Source organism: Polypterus senegalus, chromosome 1 (genome assembly GCF_016835505.1).
Source record: "Polypterus senegalus isolate Bchr_013 chromosome 1, ASM1683550v1, whole genome shotgun sequence".
Lineage (NCBI taxonomy): Eukaryota > Metazoa > Chordata > Cladistia > Polypteriformes > Polypteridae > Polypterus > Polypterus senegalus.
In genome coordinates this window covers 39,211,429-39,228,594 of record NC_053154.1, presented here as the reverse complement: position 1 = coordinate 39,228,594, position 17,166 = coordinate 39,211,429, and the positions used below count along the sequence as shown (strand labels likewise).

The 17,166-nt window shown below is 42.1% G+C and overlaps 3 protein-coding genes across 7 annotated transcripts in view; 1 reads left to right on the top strand and 2 right to left on the bottom strand.

Annotated features, from left to right (window-relative positions):
- pabpn1 (poly(A) binding protein, nuclear 1) overlaps positions 1-1,529 on the bottom strand; it is a 43,767-nt gene extending 42,238 nt beyond the window's left edge. The window contains exon 1 of one of the 2 annotated variants that reach the window (XM_039747265.1): positions 200-1,529. In XM_039747265.1, coding sequence (XP_039603199.1) covers positions 200-334 — 135 coding nt within the window. In that variant the 5' untranslated portion in view covers positions 335-1,529. The remainder of the gene's footprint in view (positions 1-199) is intronic. The other variant, XM_039747256.1, reaches the window with a different exon arrangement.
- A 47-nt stretch (positions 1,530-1,576) lies between these two features.
- Positions 1,577-12,008, top strand: LOC120525184 (neuroguidin-like). 4 transcript variants are annotated; one of them, XM_039747303.1, is made up of 4 exons: positions 1,577-1,807; positions 4,219-4,278; positions 4,409-4,480; positions 4,982-5,080. In XM_039747303.1, exons 1-4 carry the CDS (start codon positions 1,784-1,786, stop codon positions 5,063-5,065), a joined length of 240 nt encoding a protein of 79 aa, XP_039603237.1. In that variant the 5' UTR covers positions 1,577-1,783; the 3' UTR covers positions 5,066-5,080. The 4 variants fall into 4 exon arrangements, with proteins under 4 accessions (XP_039603237.1, XP_039603227.1, XP_039603219.1 ...); XM_039747293.1 differs by lacking the exons at positions 1,577-1,807; positions 4,982-5,080 and adding exons at positions 1,828-1,899; positions 11,913-12,008; XM_039747285.1 differs by lacking the exon at positions 1,577-1,807 and adding an exon at positions 1,828-1,899 and having other exon boundaries at positions 4,982-5,289.
- An 830-nt stretch (positions 12,009-12,838) lies between these two features.
- The window catches only part of ngdn (neuroguidin, EIF4E binding protein), a 26,993-nt gene continuing 22,665 nt past the window's right edge, over positions 12,839-17,166 (bottom strand). The window contains exons 6-7 of the mRNA XM_039743708.1: positions 14,735-14,830; positions 12,839-12,844 (exon numbers count right to left, since the gene is read on the bottom strand). Of these exons, the coding sequence (XP_039599642.1) occupies positions 12,839-12,844; positions 14,735-14,830 (102 nt within the window). The remainder of the gene's footprint in view (positions 12,845-14,734; positions 14,831-17,166) is intronic.

The following is a 17,166-nucleotide window of genomic DNA, read 5'->3' as shown; positions in this document are numbered from 1 at the left end:
CACAATGACAGACACGAGGGCAGTTTCCGCGCCAGCACCACTTTTCACTAGGCACCCTACCCCTCCATTTTACGCTTAGTCTTGCTATGCGGAGTACTAGAACTGCAAACACTCGAAACATTCGTTTACAAAAACATGAGCTGTACCCACACGCGGCGGCAATTTAATTATGAATAGCATTCACAAAGGCTTAGTTTACCGGGTCTTCGATGGTGGTCTCTCCTTCTTCCAAACCTGGCTCCTCGTCGACAGCTCCTGGATCTTCCAGTTCAGGGTGCCCTGGATCAGAGTCCAGCAAACTCTCCTCGGCGAGGCCGTTACCATACTCCGCCATATCTCTGGACCTAAAGCCCGCTATTTTGCCGGAGGTCTCTAAACTCAACTGCGCGTGATTTTAGGCTTTGATTTGCCTTAAATTTGCACAGGCCTTGGTTAAGGCTAAATAACTGCGCCTGTTTACAAAACTGGTTATGAATGGTATTTACGTAACATCGACTGTTTAAAAATGTGTCTATATTACAAAAATACTAAATTAAAGCGTCTAACACCGCACTTAAATGTATATAGTTTAATAATTCCCTGCTCGTGAGCCGCGTCTCTTCAATCGAAATGGAAACGTGGGGCGGGTCTTCACGCAACTGCAGCCGTAACTCAACTCTGCATTGGCTACTTACACGACGATGGTTACACCCCGGATGCAGTTCAGTAAATTCTATTTGTCCACTCTTTAAGTCACTCAAACAACAGTGATCCACCCTTGATGATAATATTCACAGTGGCAATGGCTAACCGTAATGTCAATCACAGGGTTACATCTGTTATTGGATAAGGCGCATATCAGTCTTTAGTATGCTCTCTTGACGCTCGAGCTATATATAAATTGATTGGATGCCAACAGTTTAATTCGCGGGCTTCTCTCGCCGTCCAGTGAGGGATTGGCGGATTCTAGAATGTCCATACAGAGGTTAACTGCACCAAAATTAAAGAAAACTTTATTTAAATACTGATGTGTCCTTCCACAAGTCATTTAGATTAATGTATCCAACAACGTCTAACTTAACAAAATATTTAGAAATACGGTTAATTATCATACTTTACGTACCATGAAAAACATCAAAGAACACCCATAGCTGACAGAAAACAATACATTTCTATTTTATACCTGTAGGACGTTATCTCCGTTTAATTTGGGTGCATTCCACCCATTTAGAAGCATCATAAGGCTGGAAAAAAAATCTTTGGACGGAGCCACAGTCTATCACGTTCAACGACGACTTAAAACAGGGGTCAGTGTAGAGTGGCCATTTAACCTAGCATGCACTCTTTTTGGGATGCGAAAATAAAGCTGGAATAGCGGAGGGAAATACACACAAACGCACAGACACAGAGAACAAAAAAGAACACAGAAAGACAAGGGCGCGATTCAAACCTACTCTCCTGCAGCGCCAGTCACCGTGCCATTCTTAAAAGACATGCCTGCCTTTTTTACAACCGATTGCATAACGTCTTTTTCTAAAGCTCAATACTGGCACCAAGCGGAACTAAGAAATATATCAATATTAGAGAGTAAAAAAATCACCAAATCATAATAGTGTTCACCACTCTAAGGTATTGCTCAAATATACATGAGTATACGAATATTTCTGACGGTTACAATGCCATTCTTAAAGATATAACGTAACTACAGTATTACCCTCCTATAGCCGGCGGCAACAGCTTTTTGGGCAAACCATTCTCACTAGTAAAATTGTCCTACAGCGGCCACCGTCTTGGAGACATCAAAATGGCGACTACCAATATTGACCACGTGAGTTTTATTAGTGAACTGTTTAGTAGAACTTACTAATTATGTATTTGGAGCGTCGATTGTATTATTTATCCGCAGTCGGACATTATTATGTAAAGTGTATATATTTGTTATGAAATGTTTATGTTGTGAATAAGTCCACACTGTGACGCTAATGATTGGAATCGTGTGTCGTATTTATCACGGATGCTTCAGTCTAGCCTTTTATTACGTATTGTTTATAAATCTAGTAATAGGGCTTCGTTGGGAGTACGAGTGTATTTCACTACCACAGTGTGTCCCCAGATGAATTTTCGGCAGGGTCTACTTGACATCAAACACGTTAGTGTGTTCGCTTGCTAAAGTAATAGAAGTAAAGCTGATCAGATACCTGTGGTTGAACTGGACTAGGTACACTTTTGTAGAGATGGACTTGACATCCATTGGTAACAGATAGTGAGGCTGATTGTCAGATTTTTAATCGTTCGTTAAAGTTTACTCATTCTCGGAGTTTTCTTGAATCCGCCTTACAGAATGGGACTAAATGCGCCGTTATTCAATATTTAAATTTAAATCGTGTTAGGCGACTCTTGTTATTAAATGTTTGGGAGACACTCATGTTTGAAACTGCAGATCAGATTTGGCCGTCCCAAACAGAGTACGCTAAAATTCTTCGGCAAACTATTCAGACCCTTGCACCTACAGAAAGAAACGAACTACGATACCGAACAGGCTCTCTAAATGGTTAAATCGCATCGGACTATAATTTTAATACGGGAGACTCGGGAAAACCAAAAAAAAAAACAGAAAACCGCAGTTTAGATTTGCCCGCACATATATACAAGTCACTGGCAACCATGGTTCACTCTCGGACATGCTTCACTGGATAGAAAAAACATACTAATATCTACTTCAGTGCACTGGTCGAATTACAGTACATAATGGCTGCTGTAAAACAACTTTTCTGAAACTTTTCAATTGGAGGACCCAAGTACGAAGCATATTGTTAAAAAAAATAAAAGTCATTATTTAAAATAAGGCAGAGATTCCTGAGGTAAATCACTCAGTGTAAGGTATAGCTGAGAGAAGTGTTTTTTCTTATTCATAATAGTGGTACCAGGACATAATTTAAAAAAGGACAGTACAAGTAGCCACTTAACTTTTATCTGACTCATGGCCAAATAATACAATAACTTTTATTTTTATACCACATCTTTATACACAAGGTGTAGCTCAAAGTTCTTTAGAAGATGTTGAAGACATAGTTATAGGAAAAGAAATACAAATTAAGATTAGATAATAATAATGAATAAATAACATACAAAAAAATCAATACATACTTCCATAATAGCCATGTAATTAGTAAAAAAAAAAAAAACTAGTGTCCCTTATATATACAGTCATGGCCAAAAGTTTTGAGAATGACACAAGTACTGGTTTTCACAAAAATTACTGCAAAAGTGTTTTAGGTCTTTTTGTCAGATATTTCTATGGTAAACTGAAGTATAATTACAAGCATTTCATAAGTTTCAGAGGCTTTTATTGACAGTTACATTAAGTTTATGCAAAGTGTCAATATTTGTGGTATTGGCCCTTCTTTGTCAAGATCTCTGCAGTTTGCCCTGGTATGCTATCAATCAACTTCTGGGCCAAATCCTGACTGATGGCAGCCCATTCTTGCATAATCAATGCTTGGAGTTTGTTAGAATATGTGGGTTTTTGTTTGTCCACCCGCCTCTTGAGGATTGACCACAAGTTCTCAGTGGGATTAAGGTCTGGGGTGTTTCTTGGCCATGGACCCAAAATTTTAATGTTTTGTTCCCGAGCCACTTAGTTATCACTTTTGCTTTATGGAACGATGCTCCATCATGCTGGAAAAGGAATTGTTTGTCACCAAATTGTTCTTGGAAGTTTGGGAGAAGTTGCTGTCAGAGGATGTTTTTGGTACGCAGAATTGTGCTTGTCACATCCATTTCAAATCCTGGCACATTCTCACATGCACAATACAGGGAAAACTATGATATGCAATGGACACTAAATTTTTTTAAATCGTATTTGGACACTTTTGATTTATATTGGTAGTTTAAAAGTACGGTTGGCCTTGTCCCAGTGATGATAATGAAAGGGACCCAATGCAGTTTAACCCTCTGAAATGCCAGTTAAACCCATCATGTGTCGCAGATGTGGCAGCATGCTCTGTTTTCTTCTGAATTCCTTTGAGATTATTTAATTACACAAACTTTTTAAATCATTTTCTGTTCCTGTTACTGTAGAGCTACATAAGAAACTTAGTAGTTTCAGCCTCATAATTAGATGCTGCATCACTGCATATTATTAAGAAAGATTGCTTCATGAAATGTAAGTAGGTAAGGGGAAGACTTTATAAGTTATTTTTCTTTTTGTATTAACTTTTTTTCTTGTTATTTATTCAGACACTGGTGGAGCAAGATCTTCCAGAAGCTGTGAAGTTGCTTACCAATATGACGGAACAGGTAAGAGAGTGCTTATTTCTTATGCCTGGATTAAAATTATAGAATTCCAATGCAAAATTTGACAGTTTACGTAATGATTACTACAATTTGGTTGATAAATAACAAGTCTCTCTTTATTTCTGTTTTCCAGGTTGCTGCAGTTACTAGTCACATTCAGCATTTGAAAAGGCTTGTTCAGAATAAAGTCTTCCAGACTGCTAAGGTACAGGTCATGTTTTGTAATATGCTTTGCAGATAAGCTAAAATCTCAGAACAGCAGTTTCAGTTCCTTTGTTTGTTGTATATGGGCATTTGCATTGATCTGTAGTCTTTGTTTTATGTAAAGCATTTAAACATGACACAGGGAGCACCTGCAGCTGCTTTATATCTTAAATCTTTCGTTTGACCAATCAAGCTAGTACTTACTAGTTAAGTTACCAGTTAACGTTGTCATTGACAATTTTAGTAATTCCTTACTTTTAAATGCTGTGCAGGCAGCAGCCTTTTACACAAGCTCCATATTCTCTGTTTTTTTTAACTTATTTTATTTGTTACTATTTTTATTTTTAAAGTTTTTATTAACTTTAAGATTAGATGTGATATGGCATCTGGCTTGTCATTGAAATTAGAGACTAAAAATTGTGTAAAATGAATTCTAAATTTACAAATGATCTGCTGCTGTCATCACAAATGAGTGCATAGGATCATCCCGTCTGCCTTTCAGACAAACTGCGAATTTGGGAGAAGACACAGGAAAATCAAAGAATATCAGAAGGCTGCCTTAAGTCTGCAACACCTAAAAATGTAAGAGAAACTAAGAAGCTAGAAACAGGATATTTTAAGAATTCCCTTATTAGTCTGCTAGCACTGTAACTCCTAGTGCCTTAGCAATTCTGTTTCACCATAATGGAGGAGCTCCTTGTCTGATGACAGAGAGAGCAAAGATCCTACACAAGAATTAAAGCAAGGCAGAACCGATTCAGAACTAGCCCACCATCCACCATGATGGGAATCAGTTGCTTTCAAATAAAATGAATGAATTGTTCACTCTCGGGGCATGTCATGTCATGCCATGTTCAGGTACTTTGCCATTTTCTGTATTACAGAAAGCTGGCTTAAACCTGATATTCTTGGCACTGTTTTAATCTTGAATAGATTTCATCTAATAAGATTAGACAGAAACCCATTGTGGAATGGAAGAAAGGCACAAAGGAGATTGGACATTCTTGGTTTCAAGGTTTGATAGTATAAAAGAGAGCAAATTATACTTAAAAGTAAAATGTGTAATATATCAAATATGGCTACGGGAATTAGCCAAACATATCTGCCTATGGAAATAGTTACCTTATCCTAATTAATGTTTATATTGCTCCTGCTGCAAATGGGGACTCGGCAACAGAAGTGATTTAGTTTGTTACCATCACCCTAATGATGAATCATTGGGATGTAACTGTTATAATTTGTGGTGATTTTAACTATGTAGCTTGGAAGGAAAATTACAAGTTTTTATCATTATATGTCATGTTCTACTCATGGAGCACAAGCTAGACCTGCTTTATTCAAAAGCTAAAAATGCCTTTAAATTTAAACCTGGGTAACCACTGGGCAGATCTGACCACATTCTTATCCAACTTACTCCCACTTACAAGTCCCTTATTTGAAGGTAACTGTTGCAACCAGGATGTGACAGGGAAATTGGACTCTGGATGCCAAAATGTCTCAATGAACATCTCCAAATGACAGAGTGGGAAATGTTCAGCAATTCACCAGAGGACAATGTAAAGGAACTCACTCACTGAATCAAAGACTGTATTAACGTTGGTGCTGACACTATCTTGCCCATAAAACAGTTTTCATCCTTTAAAAGAAAAAGCCCTGGATAATTAAGGAGTTTAAATAATAAGACAACAACTTTTAAATGTGCTAAAAGGTGTACAGATAGTGCAAAATAAAAACCTGAGTGAAGAGAAGGAACATTACAGATCTAAAAGAGAAGACAAACTCATTGAAAATGTAAAATATATTGGTAATAGACTGGGCATAACTAATGGACTCTAGCAATCAAGTGCTGAGGTGCTGGAAGGAAACAACAACAATTATTTATATAGCACATTTTCATACAAAAAATGTAGCTCAAAGTGCTTCACATAATGAAGAATAGAAAAATAAAAGACACAGTAAGAAAATAAAATAAGTCAACATTAATTAACATACAGTGGTGTGAAAAACTGACTGTCAACGCAGTGCGTAGAAAACCAGGAAGACCTCCAAAAAGCGCTGAAGAAAACATGCATTATATAATTGAGAAGGCAGCGAAACAATAAGAAGTGAGCGAGTGACATATACTACCATATTCATGAGTGCTGCTACTTCAGAAAGAAAGCAAGGTGTAAACCTAAACTTTAAATTAAGTTCATAGACAGGCTGCCGCTGGCGTTTCTCATGCCCACGGGTAATGCGGGATACAAGTTTAATGAGAGGATGCAGGATATAAACGAGAGTTTTGATCACTTTGTAACTAAGTTAAAATTACAGGTGAAGGGGTGTGCTTATGCAAATTCCGAGAGACTGTGTTTGTGGGGGATTGACAGTTAAGGCCGGAGTTATACTAAACGCGACGCATGCTGCAGCGGGCGCTCCTGCTACGCAAGCGTTGTAGTGTTTATACTTGCGCGCGTACTTTACGTAAATCTGGAGGAATCCACCAGGTGGCAGTGCGAGATATTATCACGGTGAGAACATGTTCGGCTTCTCTGTGTTGTGAACTGCCTAAAACGCCTATTAAATTCCGATAACACCTTACCGCAATATCTCTGAAAAGGATGTTTATTGATTAAATCCATAAATCCAGGGATGTACAGTGGTGTGAAAAACTATTTGCCCCCTTCCTGATTTCTTATTCTTTTGCATGTTTGTCACACAAAATGTTTCTGATCATCAAACACATTTAACCATTAGTCAAATATAACAAGTAAACACAAAATGCAGTTTTTAAATGATGGTTTTTATTATTTAGGGAGAAAAAAAAAATTCAAACCTACATGGCCCTGTGTGAAAAGTAATTGCCCCTGAACCTAATAACTGGTTGGGCCACCCTTAGCAGCAATAACTGCAATCAAGCGTTTGCGATAACTTGCAATGAGTCTTTTACAGCGCTCTGGAGGAATTTTGGCCCACTCATCTTTGCAGAATTATTGTAATTCAGCTTTATTTGAGGATTTTCCAGCATGATTCACCTTTTTAAGGTCATGCCATAGCATCTCAATTGGATTCAGGTCAGAACTTTGACTAGGCCACTCCAAAGTCTTCATTTTGTTTTTCTTCAGCCATTCAGAGGTGGATTTGCTGGTGTGTTTTGGGTCATTGTCCTGTTGCAGCACCCAAGATCGCTTCAGCTTGAGTTGACGAACAGATGGCGGACATTCTCCTTCAGGATTTTTTGGTAGACAGTAGAATTCATGGTTCCATCTATCACAGCAAGCCTTCCAGGTCCAGAAGCAGCAAAACAACCCCAGACCAACACACTACCACCACCATATTTTACTGTTGGTATGATGTTCTTTTTCTGAAATGCTGTGTTCCTTTTACGCCAGATGTAACGGGACATTTGCCTTCCAAAAAGTTCAACTTTTGTCTCATCAGTCCACAAGGTATTTTCCCAAAAGTCTTGGCAATCATTGAGATGTTTCTTAGCAAAATTGAGACGAGCCCTAATGTTCTTTTTGCTTAATAGTGGTTTGCGTCTTGAAAATCTGCCATGCAGGCTGTTTTTGCCCAGTCTCTTTCTTATGGTGGAGTCGTGAACACTGACCTTAATTGAGGCAAGTGAGGCCTGTAGTTCTTTAGACGTTGTCCTGGGGTCTTTTGTGACCTCTCGGATGAGTCGTCTCTGCGCTCTTGGGGTAATTTTGGTCGGCCGGCCACTCCTGGGAAGGTTCACCACTTTTCCATGTTTTTGCCATTTGTGGATAATGGCTCTCACTGTGGTTCACTGGAGTCCCAAAGCTTTAGAAATGGCTTTATAACCTTTACCAGACTGATAGATCTCAATTACTTCTGTTCTCATTTGTTCCTGAATTTCTTTGGATCTTGGCATGATGTCTAGCTTTTGAGGTGCTTTTGGTCTACTTCTCTGTGTCAGGCAGCTCCTTTTTAAGTGATTTCTTGATTGAAACAGGTGTGGCAGTAATCAGGCCTGGAGGTGGCTACGGAAATTGAACTCAGGTGTGATACACCACAGTTAGGTTATTTTTTAACTAGGGGGCAATTACTTTTTCACACAGGGCCATGTAGGTTTGGATTTTTTCTCCCTAAATAATAAAACCATCATTTAAAAACTGCATTTTGTGTTTACTTGTGTTATATTTGACTAATGGTTAAATGTGTTTGATGATCAGAAACATTTTGTGTGACAAACATGCAAAAGAATAAGAAATCGGGAAGTGGGCAAATAGTTTTTCACACCACTGTAGAATAAGAGTAAGGTCTGATGGAGGACAGAAAAAACAAAAAAAAAACTCCAGACGGCTGGAGAAAAAAATAAAATCTGCAGGGATTCCAGACCATGAGACCGCCCATTCCCCTCTGAGCATTCTACCTAACATAAATTAAACAGTCCTCTTTGTATTTAGGGTTCTTATGGAAGGACTTGATGATGATGGTCATGCAGACTTCTGGCTTTTAGTCCATAAATGTAGGATCATCATGATGCTTTGAGTAGATGGTGGTGGTGCAGTAGGGGTTAGTACGGATTTTAGAGCCACCATGAATAGTTATTGTAATGAATTGAACATACAGAGTATCAGGATTAAATTAAATTGAAGTTATGAGAAGGCCATGTTAAAGTAATGTGTTTTCAGCAGTTGTTTTAAGTGCTCCACTGTATTAGCCTGGCGAATTCCTATTGGCAGGCTATTCTAGATTTTAGGTGCATAACCGCAGAAGGCCGCCTCACCACTTCTTTTAAGTTTTGCTTTTGGAATTCTAAGGAGACACTCATTTGAGGATCTAAGGTTACAGTTTGGAATATAAGGTGTCAGACATTCCGATATATAAGATGGAGCGAGATTATTTAAGGTTTTATAAACATAAGCAGAATTTTAAAGTCAATTCTGAAAGACACAGGTAACCAGTGTAGTGACATTAAAACTGGAGAAATGTGCTCGGATTTTCTTTTCCTAGTTAGGATTCTAGCAGCTGAATTCTGCACTTGTTGCAAACGATTTATGTCTTTTTTGGGTAGTCCTCAGAGGAGTGCGTTACAGTAATCTAGTCGACTGAAAACAAAAGCATGAATTGATTTCTCAGCATCTTTCAATGATATAAGAGGTCTAACTTTTGCTATGTTTCTTAAGTGAAAAAATGCTGTCCTAGTGGTCTGATGAATATGCAATTTAAAATTCAGGTTACAGTCAACAGTTACCCCTAAGTTTTTTACTTTAGTCTTGACTTTTAATCCTAATGCACAAAATTTATTTCTGATAACCTCATTGTATCCATTATTGCCAATCACTAAAATTTCAGTTTTCTCTTTATTTAGTTTGAGAAAATTATTATTCATCCATTCAGAAATACAAGTAAGATATTGTGTTAGTGAGTCGAGAGAGTCGGTATCATCAGGTGCTATTGATAAGTACAGTTGTGTGTCATCAGCATAGCTGTGGTAACTTACGTTGTGCCCTGAGATAATCTGACCTAACGGAAGCATTTAGATTGAGAAGAGCAGCGGACCCAGGATAGAGCCTTGTGGAACACCATATCGGATATCATGTGTCTTTGAGTTGTGATTACCACAACTAACAAAGAATTTTCTCCCTGCCAGGTAGGATTCAAACCAATTTAGGACCCTGCCAGACAGGCCCACCCTTTGACTAAGGCGATTTCTAAGAATATTGTGATCAATGCTGTGAAATCATTTACCACTTTAACGAGTGCAGTTTTTGTGCTGTGATTTGTTCTAAAACCTGACTGAAATTTATCAAGAATAGCATGTTTATTGAGGTGGTCATTTAACTGTATAATGACTGCCTTCTCTAGAATTTTACTTAAGAAGGGCAGGTTAGAGATGGGTCTAAAATTTTCAAAAGCAGAGGGGTCAAGATTATTTTTCTTGAGCAGGAGTTTAACTAGAGCAGTTTTAAGACAGTCTGGGAAGACCCCCGTATTTAATGACGAATTTACTGTGTCAAAATATTATCAATTAGCTCGCCTGATACTTCTTTGAAAAAACTTGTTGGTATTGGGTAAAGGATGCAGGTGGAGGGTTTCAGTTGAGAGATTACTCTATGTAAATCAGGTAAATCTATCCTGGTGAAAGAAGGGTCTGCAGTGTTGGGGAGATATACTATGTTATTTCTAATATCATTAATGTTTTGATTGAAAAATACAGCATTAGCCTCACAGGTTTCATTGGAGGTATTTTGGAGGCATTCCTTTGCGTTACCTGGGTTTAGCAGACGATCAATCGTAGAAAATAAGACTCTGGGATTACTAGTATTGTTATTTATAATCTTCGAGAAATACCAGCGCCTCTCAAGACGGACTGTGTTATTGTATTCTGTTATTTTAGCCTTCAATATCTCATAGTGGATAATCAGTTTAGTTTTCCTCCATTTACGCTCAGCTCTTTGACATGTTCTTTTTAAATCGGACACTCTTTGGTTCTTCCATGGTATAACAATGCTAGAAGAGTTTTTAACTGTCTTTTCAAGTGCAACTATGTCAACAGCAGCTCTCTCTTTAGTATTAAATTTTTCCACCTTACTATTTACATTATCCTCGCTATTATAGTTGGTGCTATAAACAGACTGATTGCTTAGACTGTTTATGTTTTAAAGCTGCTGATGAGTCAAAGAAGCGTTTTTTAACAATATGCTTCTCATGAATGTTTTCTATCAAGGGCAAAACAAATGCAGTGAGTCAATTTGGTCAGTTGCTATCCCTTCATGACCGGGATAAAAAAATACTCTAAGGCTAAATCAGGTGCTAGGAGAGAGACAACATTGACCTTAATTCCTGAAGTGAGTTAGAAATAGATGAAGACAGAGTATGGTGGAGTAGAGAACCTGAACCTCAGCTACACGATTTGCAAATAACAAAAATTAGTTTCTTTTTCAAAAGTAAAACCTGATGTTTTTGTTTGTGGCATTCTTTCATCTCTGAGGCTTTTACTAAGTCTGATATTCTAACAGAAGCTGCATTGTTTTTTTGTGTGGAGAAAAGAAACAAACTAAAGGTGATTTTTAAACTCCTGTTCATATATAGTGTTTTACTGGTTTAGGGTGCATATGAGTGTTTTCTAATGTGCGGTGCTTAAAATAGGAACAGTCCGTTTAAATCTTTTTATGTTTAATTCAAACTTTGCTGTTTTTATCAAGCATAAAATGTTCACCTTAAATATTAAAAGAATGTAGTGTGGTTAGCACAAGCAATTAGAATTTATGATGAATATAAGACAATAATACAGAATGTGCTTTTTTATTACTGTGTGTTTTATGCATTTATGCTTTAGCCTTAGAATAATTCCACTTTTTGTTTACATCTCTTTTCATTAGATCTTAAATATTAAATTAGCTTAACACTTAGTATTTGGTTGCATATCCTTATCTTCTATTAATCCTTTATATGTTTCTTATTTTTTTCCCATTGGCATGCAGCAAAATGAGAACATGGACAGTTGTCTGGAAAAAATAAAATTCGGAGTGGCCTCCCCTAGACTTTCTCGTATACCGTAGATCCCGGAGTACACGCCGACTCGGTATATTAGCCGACCCCCTTCTCTACCTACTAAATTACATGATTTGCCGATGACTGGTATTTAAGCCGACCCCTTCTCCAAGCAAAATTTTCTTAAAAGTGTCTCTTCAGGTATATTTATCATGTTTATCGGCGAGAATTTCAGACTGCTGGCATTTTTGATGGAAACCAGGAAGTGATTGCGGAGAAGTTTGGTAAAATGAAACCTTTGTGTTGAAACTATATTCGCAAATACGGTACATTGGCGTGTGGATTACCGGAGACTCGTTATAAATTTGATTAACTTAAATATGCAATACAGTGGACCCTTGACTTACGAACATAATTCGTTCGCGAAGGCTAACCCATAATGCGTTCCGAACCTCCCACTGCAACACTTACTTAACCTTTTCATAATAAAAAATGGTTGTATAATGTGCATAATTTACCAAAACACCAATCATTTTTCTAATGTGCTAACCAAAAAGTTATAAAAAGTGCCTAGCCTAACAGAAGTAGGCTAGATTAAGCTAGGAGCATGGCGGCGCGCATGGTCGCAGCAGCTCAGGGCTCTCCTTTTCAGTGCACTTTTTTGTTGTTTTTGTACTTTTTTTTTCCTTGTTTGTGCACGATCGGTCCGGCGAACGTCCGCTACACCCGTCAGAACCTTATAGACATCGGTGTCCAGAGCCAGACATCTGTTTTGAGTGTTTTTCATCACACGCACAACATCCCAGACAACATAGCAAGACCAGCGGGCTCTCCATGGATTGTTGTTGGGTCTAGGAGACGACACAGATGGAGGAGGGAAAGAAACCAGAAGCGGGGCCTCAGATCCGGCGTTATGCTAAGGCTAAAAAAACAACCATACAAGCTCTATACAGAACTTTTTTTCTGCACGGAAGGAGCTGCTTTTAATCTCATTGTAGATGTGTATAGTGACAATAAAAGGCATTCTATTCTAGAAACAACAATTTCATACTGTACTCACCATTTAATTTGACATCTTTGGGCTGCAGGAAGGCAGGAGGAGGAGAATGCAACGGAAGGTGGTTATTGTTTAGAAGGAGCCTCCTTATGCAAATATTTTCTTTGTAAAATTGTCGAGATGGTGGATTTCGACATGCTGTACATATTAGCGAGATCGGTCACACGAAAAGCATTTGCATTTTACCTCACAATTTCCATCTTCGTTTCGATTGTGATTGCTTTCTTTACTTTCTCTTCCTTCCTTCCTTCCTTAGCAATTATGTGTCTTGCTTGCATGGTCTTAATGAATTATATATATATAGTGTGAACTTTGGCCCGGACACACACAGACGGACAACATAGTTTCACCCAACACACAGTTTATTTACAATATTTACAAAGTCTACCGTGCTCACAAACCCCAGTGCCTCTTGCACCGATCCCCCAATGTCCAGGCCACACAGTCCTGTGCATCTCTTTCTCCTGGCGCCTCAGTCCTCACTCCAGCTCCGTGCGTCTTCCACCCGACTTCCGCCAATGACTGGAGGGAGGCGGCCCCTTTTATAGGAATCCGGATGGGCTCCAGCTGCTTCCCAGCAATCTCCCGCAGACACACCCCCGTGTGGCGGAAGTGCTGGCTGCGCACCCGGAAGCCGTCCAGGTGTCCCCTGTCGTCTTAGTGCCGGGCTCCTGGGATAATCAGGCACTGGGGCGCCGCCTGGCGGTGGCCACGGGTCCCTACAGGGCTGGACTTCCAAGCCCTCTACCCGAGGCCTCCAGCATAACCAGGACGGACGCCCCCTCGCGGGTCTGGAGGAGGCACAAGCCCTCCTCTCGTCCTCCTGGGCGTCCCGGCCAGGCTCCAGCCCGGCCGGGGACCACAGTGCCCCACCGCTAGCGAACACGTGGGTCCGAGCGACACTCCCCAAAAGGGCAGCACATCCCCAGAGAGGGTCCTACTATGTCCCCAGGGTCCAACACGGCACCCTGGGGCATCTCAGTTCGGCACCCCCTCCGACGCAAACGTGCCCCTCTGGTCTGCGCCGCTCTCGCCCCCGCTGTCCCCACCAGCTGGGTCACCATTGGCCTCCCGGCGGGGAGCCCTCCCGCGGAGTGGCCCGTTCCAGGAGGGCAGGTCCCAAGCGACGTCGGCTCCAGCGCTCGTCGAGGCTTCGAGCTTGTTAAAAGAGAAAGAGGAGGGCCAGAAGCACTGCCAGGACACTCACCCCGAGCGTCCTGTCGGTCTCTGTACCGGCAGTGCTCTTGCCCCCCTCCGACAGCCCCCGACCTGCCTGCTTGAGTCCTCCGCCGCAGGTTCCATGCCCGTCCTCTCGCTGTCCGCGGGACCGCACTCGCAGGCGGCTCCAGGGGATTCCCTCTGCCTCCGCAGAGGATGGCCCTTCTCCGGACGCTTGGATCCAGCGAGACGCCCCTTTCTATCTGAGAAACCGGCATTCTTCCCTCGGTTCCTCCTTCTCCTCTTGGATTCCTTGACGGTCTGAGTATGGCAACGGCTCAAATCCAATCCTGTCTGCGTCCCTGCAGAGCGACAGGAGACTGCTGTGGGCTTGGAGCGCAGGGCGCTAGGACCCAGGGCACTCATCAGCCCCTGTCCTGCCAGCGCCTGCGTGCTCGCTCTCCTCGCCCGATCGGCCGTCTGCACCGCAGCGTCCGCTGTTGGGGAATTGCCTACTTGTTGCCGGTCTTCCTTTAAACAGTCGCGGCCGTGTTCGGCGAATCCCCCTTCATGCTTTACGGGGACGGTACAACCTACCTTCCACGTGGTGTCCTGTCTGCCGAAGGCTCCAGCATCACGCCGATCCTCTGTCTTACGCGGCGTCTCTCCTGACGCGACCGCCTTCCCCTCCAGCTGCTCCAAGCAGAGAACAAGATCACCCAGCACCTGCATTAAAGGCGACGCGGCGGGCCGAAGGGACTCCTCCGGCTCACGCCGAGCCGCTGGTGGAAGCAGAGACAGACGTCAGTGGGCTTACCTGTCCATCAGCTCCACTCGACGCCTGCCTCCTGTGGGCCACTCCGTCTGGCCCAATCGGGTCTCTTTTAGGCACGAGACTGGCGTTCCTTGGTCCCGCCTCCATCCAATCATTGGCGGGCACACAAGACACACCAGCCAATCCCGTGCCTGTCAGCGGGCGGGACATCTGGCCCACGGCCATCTTGTCTCCCCTGCTCTGGGTGCGGTGACGTGCCTCCTCACAGCTTCGCAGCTGCTGTGATTTTCCGAGCTGCAGCGGCTCCGCTCTCGCAGCCTCCACTGCTTTCGCCGCGCTGCCGACAACTCGTGGACTGACGTGCTCCTGCCACCGACGCGGATCCGGGTCGTCCCTCCCTGAAAAAGGTAAGATATACCTGCCCCCAAAGGGCTGATTACCGCAGGGCAGGGCACTCATCTCCCAGTTCCCGTCACTCCTGCCTCGTCACTCCTGCCTCGGTGCGGCCTTCTGTTTCGCCACGCCAACCAGGCCGTCCTTCCTGACGGCGCGGCTGTCGGAGCCCGCTGTACTCTGGCGACGTCTGTTCCTTCACCTCCGCACACGGGGATGGCCATTCTGCGGAACAGCGACGGTCTCTGGGGCAAACCGCTCCCGCGGGGTTGTGCACAGGCCGCTCCCACGGCCAGTGTGTGGGGTCCGCTGCTGCGCCAGGCCGTTCACAGACATACTTGATATTAAAGCAGGTCCCCGTCTTGTACCAGACGGACCATCCAAACGACTACGCCACTGTGAACTTTGGCCCGGACACACACAGACGGACAACATAGTTTCACCCAACACACCGTTTATTTACAATATATACAAAGTCTACCGTGCTCACAAAGCCCAGTGCCTCTTGCACCGATCCCCCAATGTCCAGGCCACACAGTCCAGTGCCTCTCTTTCTCCTACCCGCCTCCAGTCCTCACTCCTGCTCCGTCGTCTTCCACCCGACTTCCGCCAATGACTGGAGGGAGGCGGCCCCTTTATAGGAACCCGGATGGGCTCCAGCTGCTTCTCGGCAATCTCCTGCGGACACACCCCCGTGTGGCGGAAGTGCCGATCTTCACTCAAGTCCTAAAAGTAGATAAAGAGAAACCAGTTAAACAAATGAGACAAAAATATTATACTTGGTCATTTATTTATTAAGTAAAATGATCGAATTTTACATATTTGTGAGTGGCAAAAGTATGTGAACCTTTGCTTTCAGTATCTGGTGTGACCCCCTTTGCAGCAATAACTGCAACTAAACATTTCTGGTAACTTTTGATCATTCCTGCACACTGGCTTGGAGGAATTTTAGCCCATTCCTCCGTACAGAACAGCTCCAACTCTGGGATGTTGGTGGGTTTCCTCACATTAACTGCTCGCTTCAGGTCCTTCTAAAACATTTCGATTGGATAAAGGTCAGGACTTTGACTTGGTCATTCCAAAACATTAACTTTATTCTTCTTTAACCATTCTTTGGTAGAACGACTTTTGTGCTTAGGGTCATTGTCTTGCTGCATGACTTCCCTTCTCTTGAGATTGAGTTCATGGACAGATGTCCTGACATTTTCCTTTAGAATTCTCTGATATGATTCAGAATTCATTGTTCCATCAATGAAGGCAAGCTGTCCTGGCCCAGATGCAACACAACAGGCCCAAACCATAATGCTACCACCACCATGATTCACAGATGGGATAAGGTTTTTATGCTGGAATGCAGTGTTTTCCTTTCTCCAAACATAACACTTTTCATTTAAACCAAAAAGTTCTATTTTGGTCTCATCCGTCCACAAAACATTCTTCCAATAGCCTTCTGGTTTATCCACGTGATCTTTAGCAAACTGCAGACGAGCAGCAATGTTTTTTTTTGAAGAGCAGTGGCTTTCTCCTTCCAACCCTGCCATGCACACCATTGTTGTTCAGTGTTCTTCTGATGGTGGACTCATGAACATAAACATTAGCCAATATGAGAGAGGCCTTCAGTTGGTTAGAAGTTACCCTAGGGTCCTTTGTTACCTTGCCGACTATTACACGCCTTGCTCTTGGAGTGATCTTTGTTGGTCGACCACTCCTGGGGAGAGAAACAATGGTCTTGAATTTCCTCCATTTGTACACAATCTGTCTGACTTTGGATTGGTGCAGTCCAAACTCTTTAGAGATGGTTTTGTAACCTTTTTCCAGCCTGATGAGCATCAACAACTCTTTTTCTGAGGTCCTCAGAAAT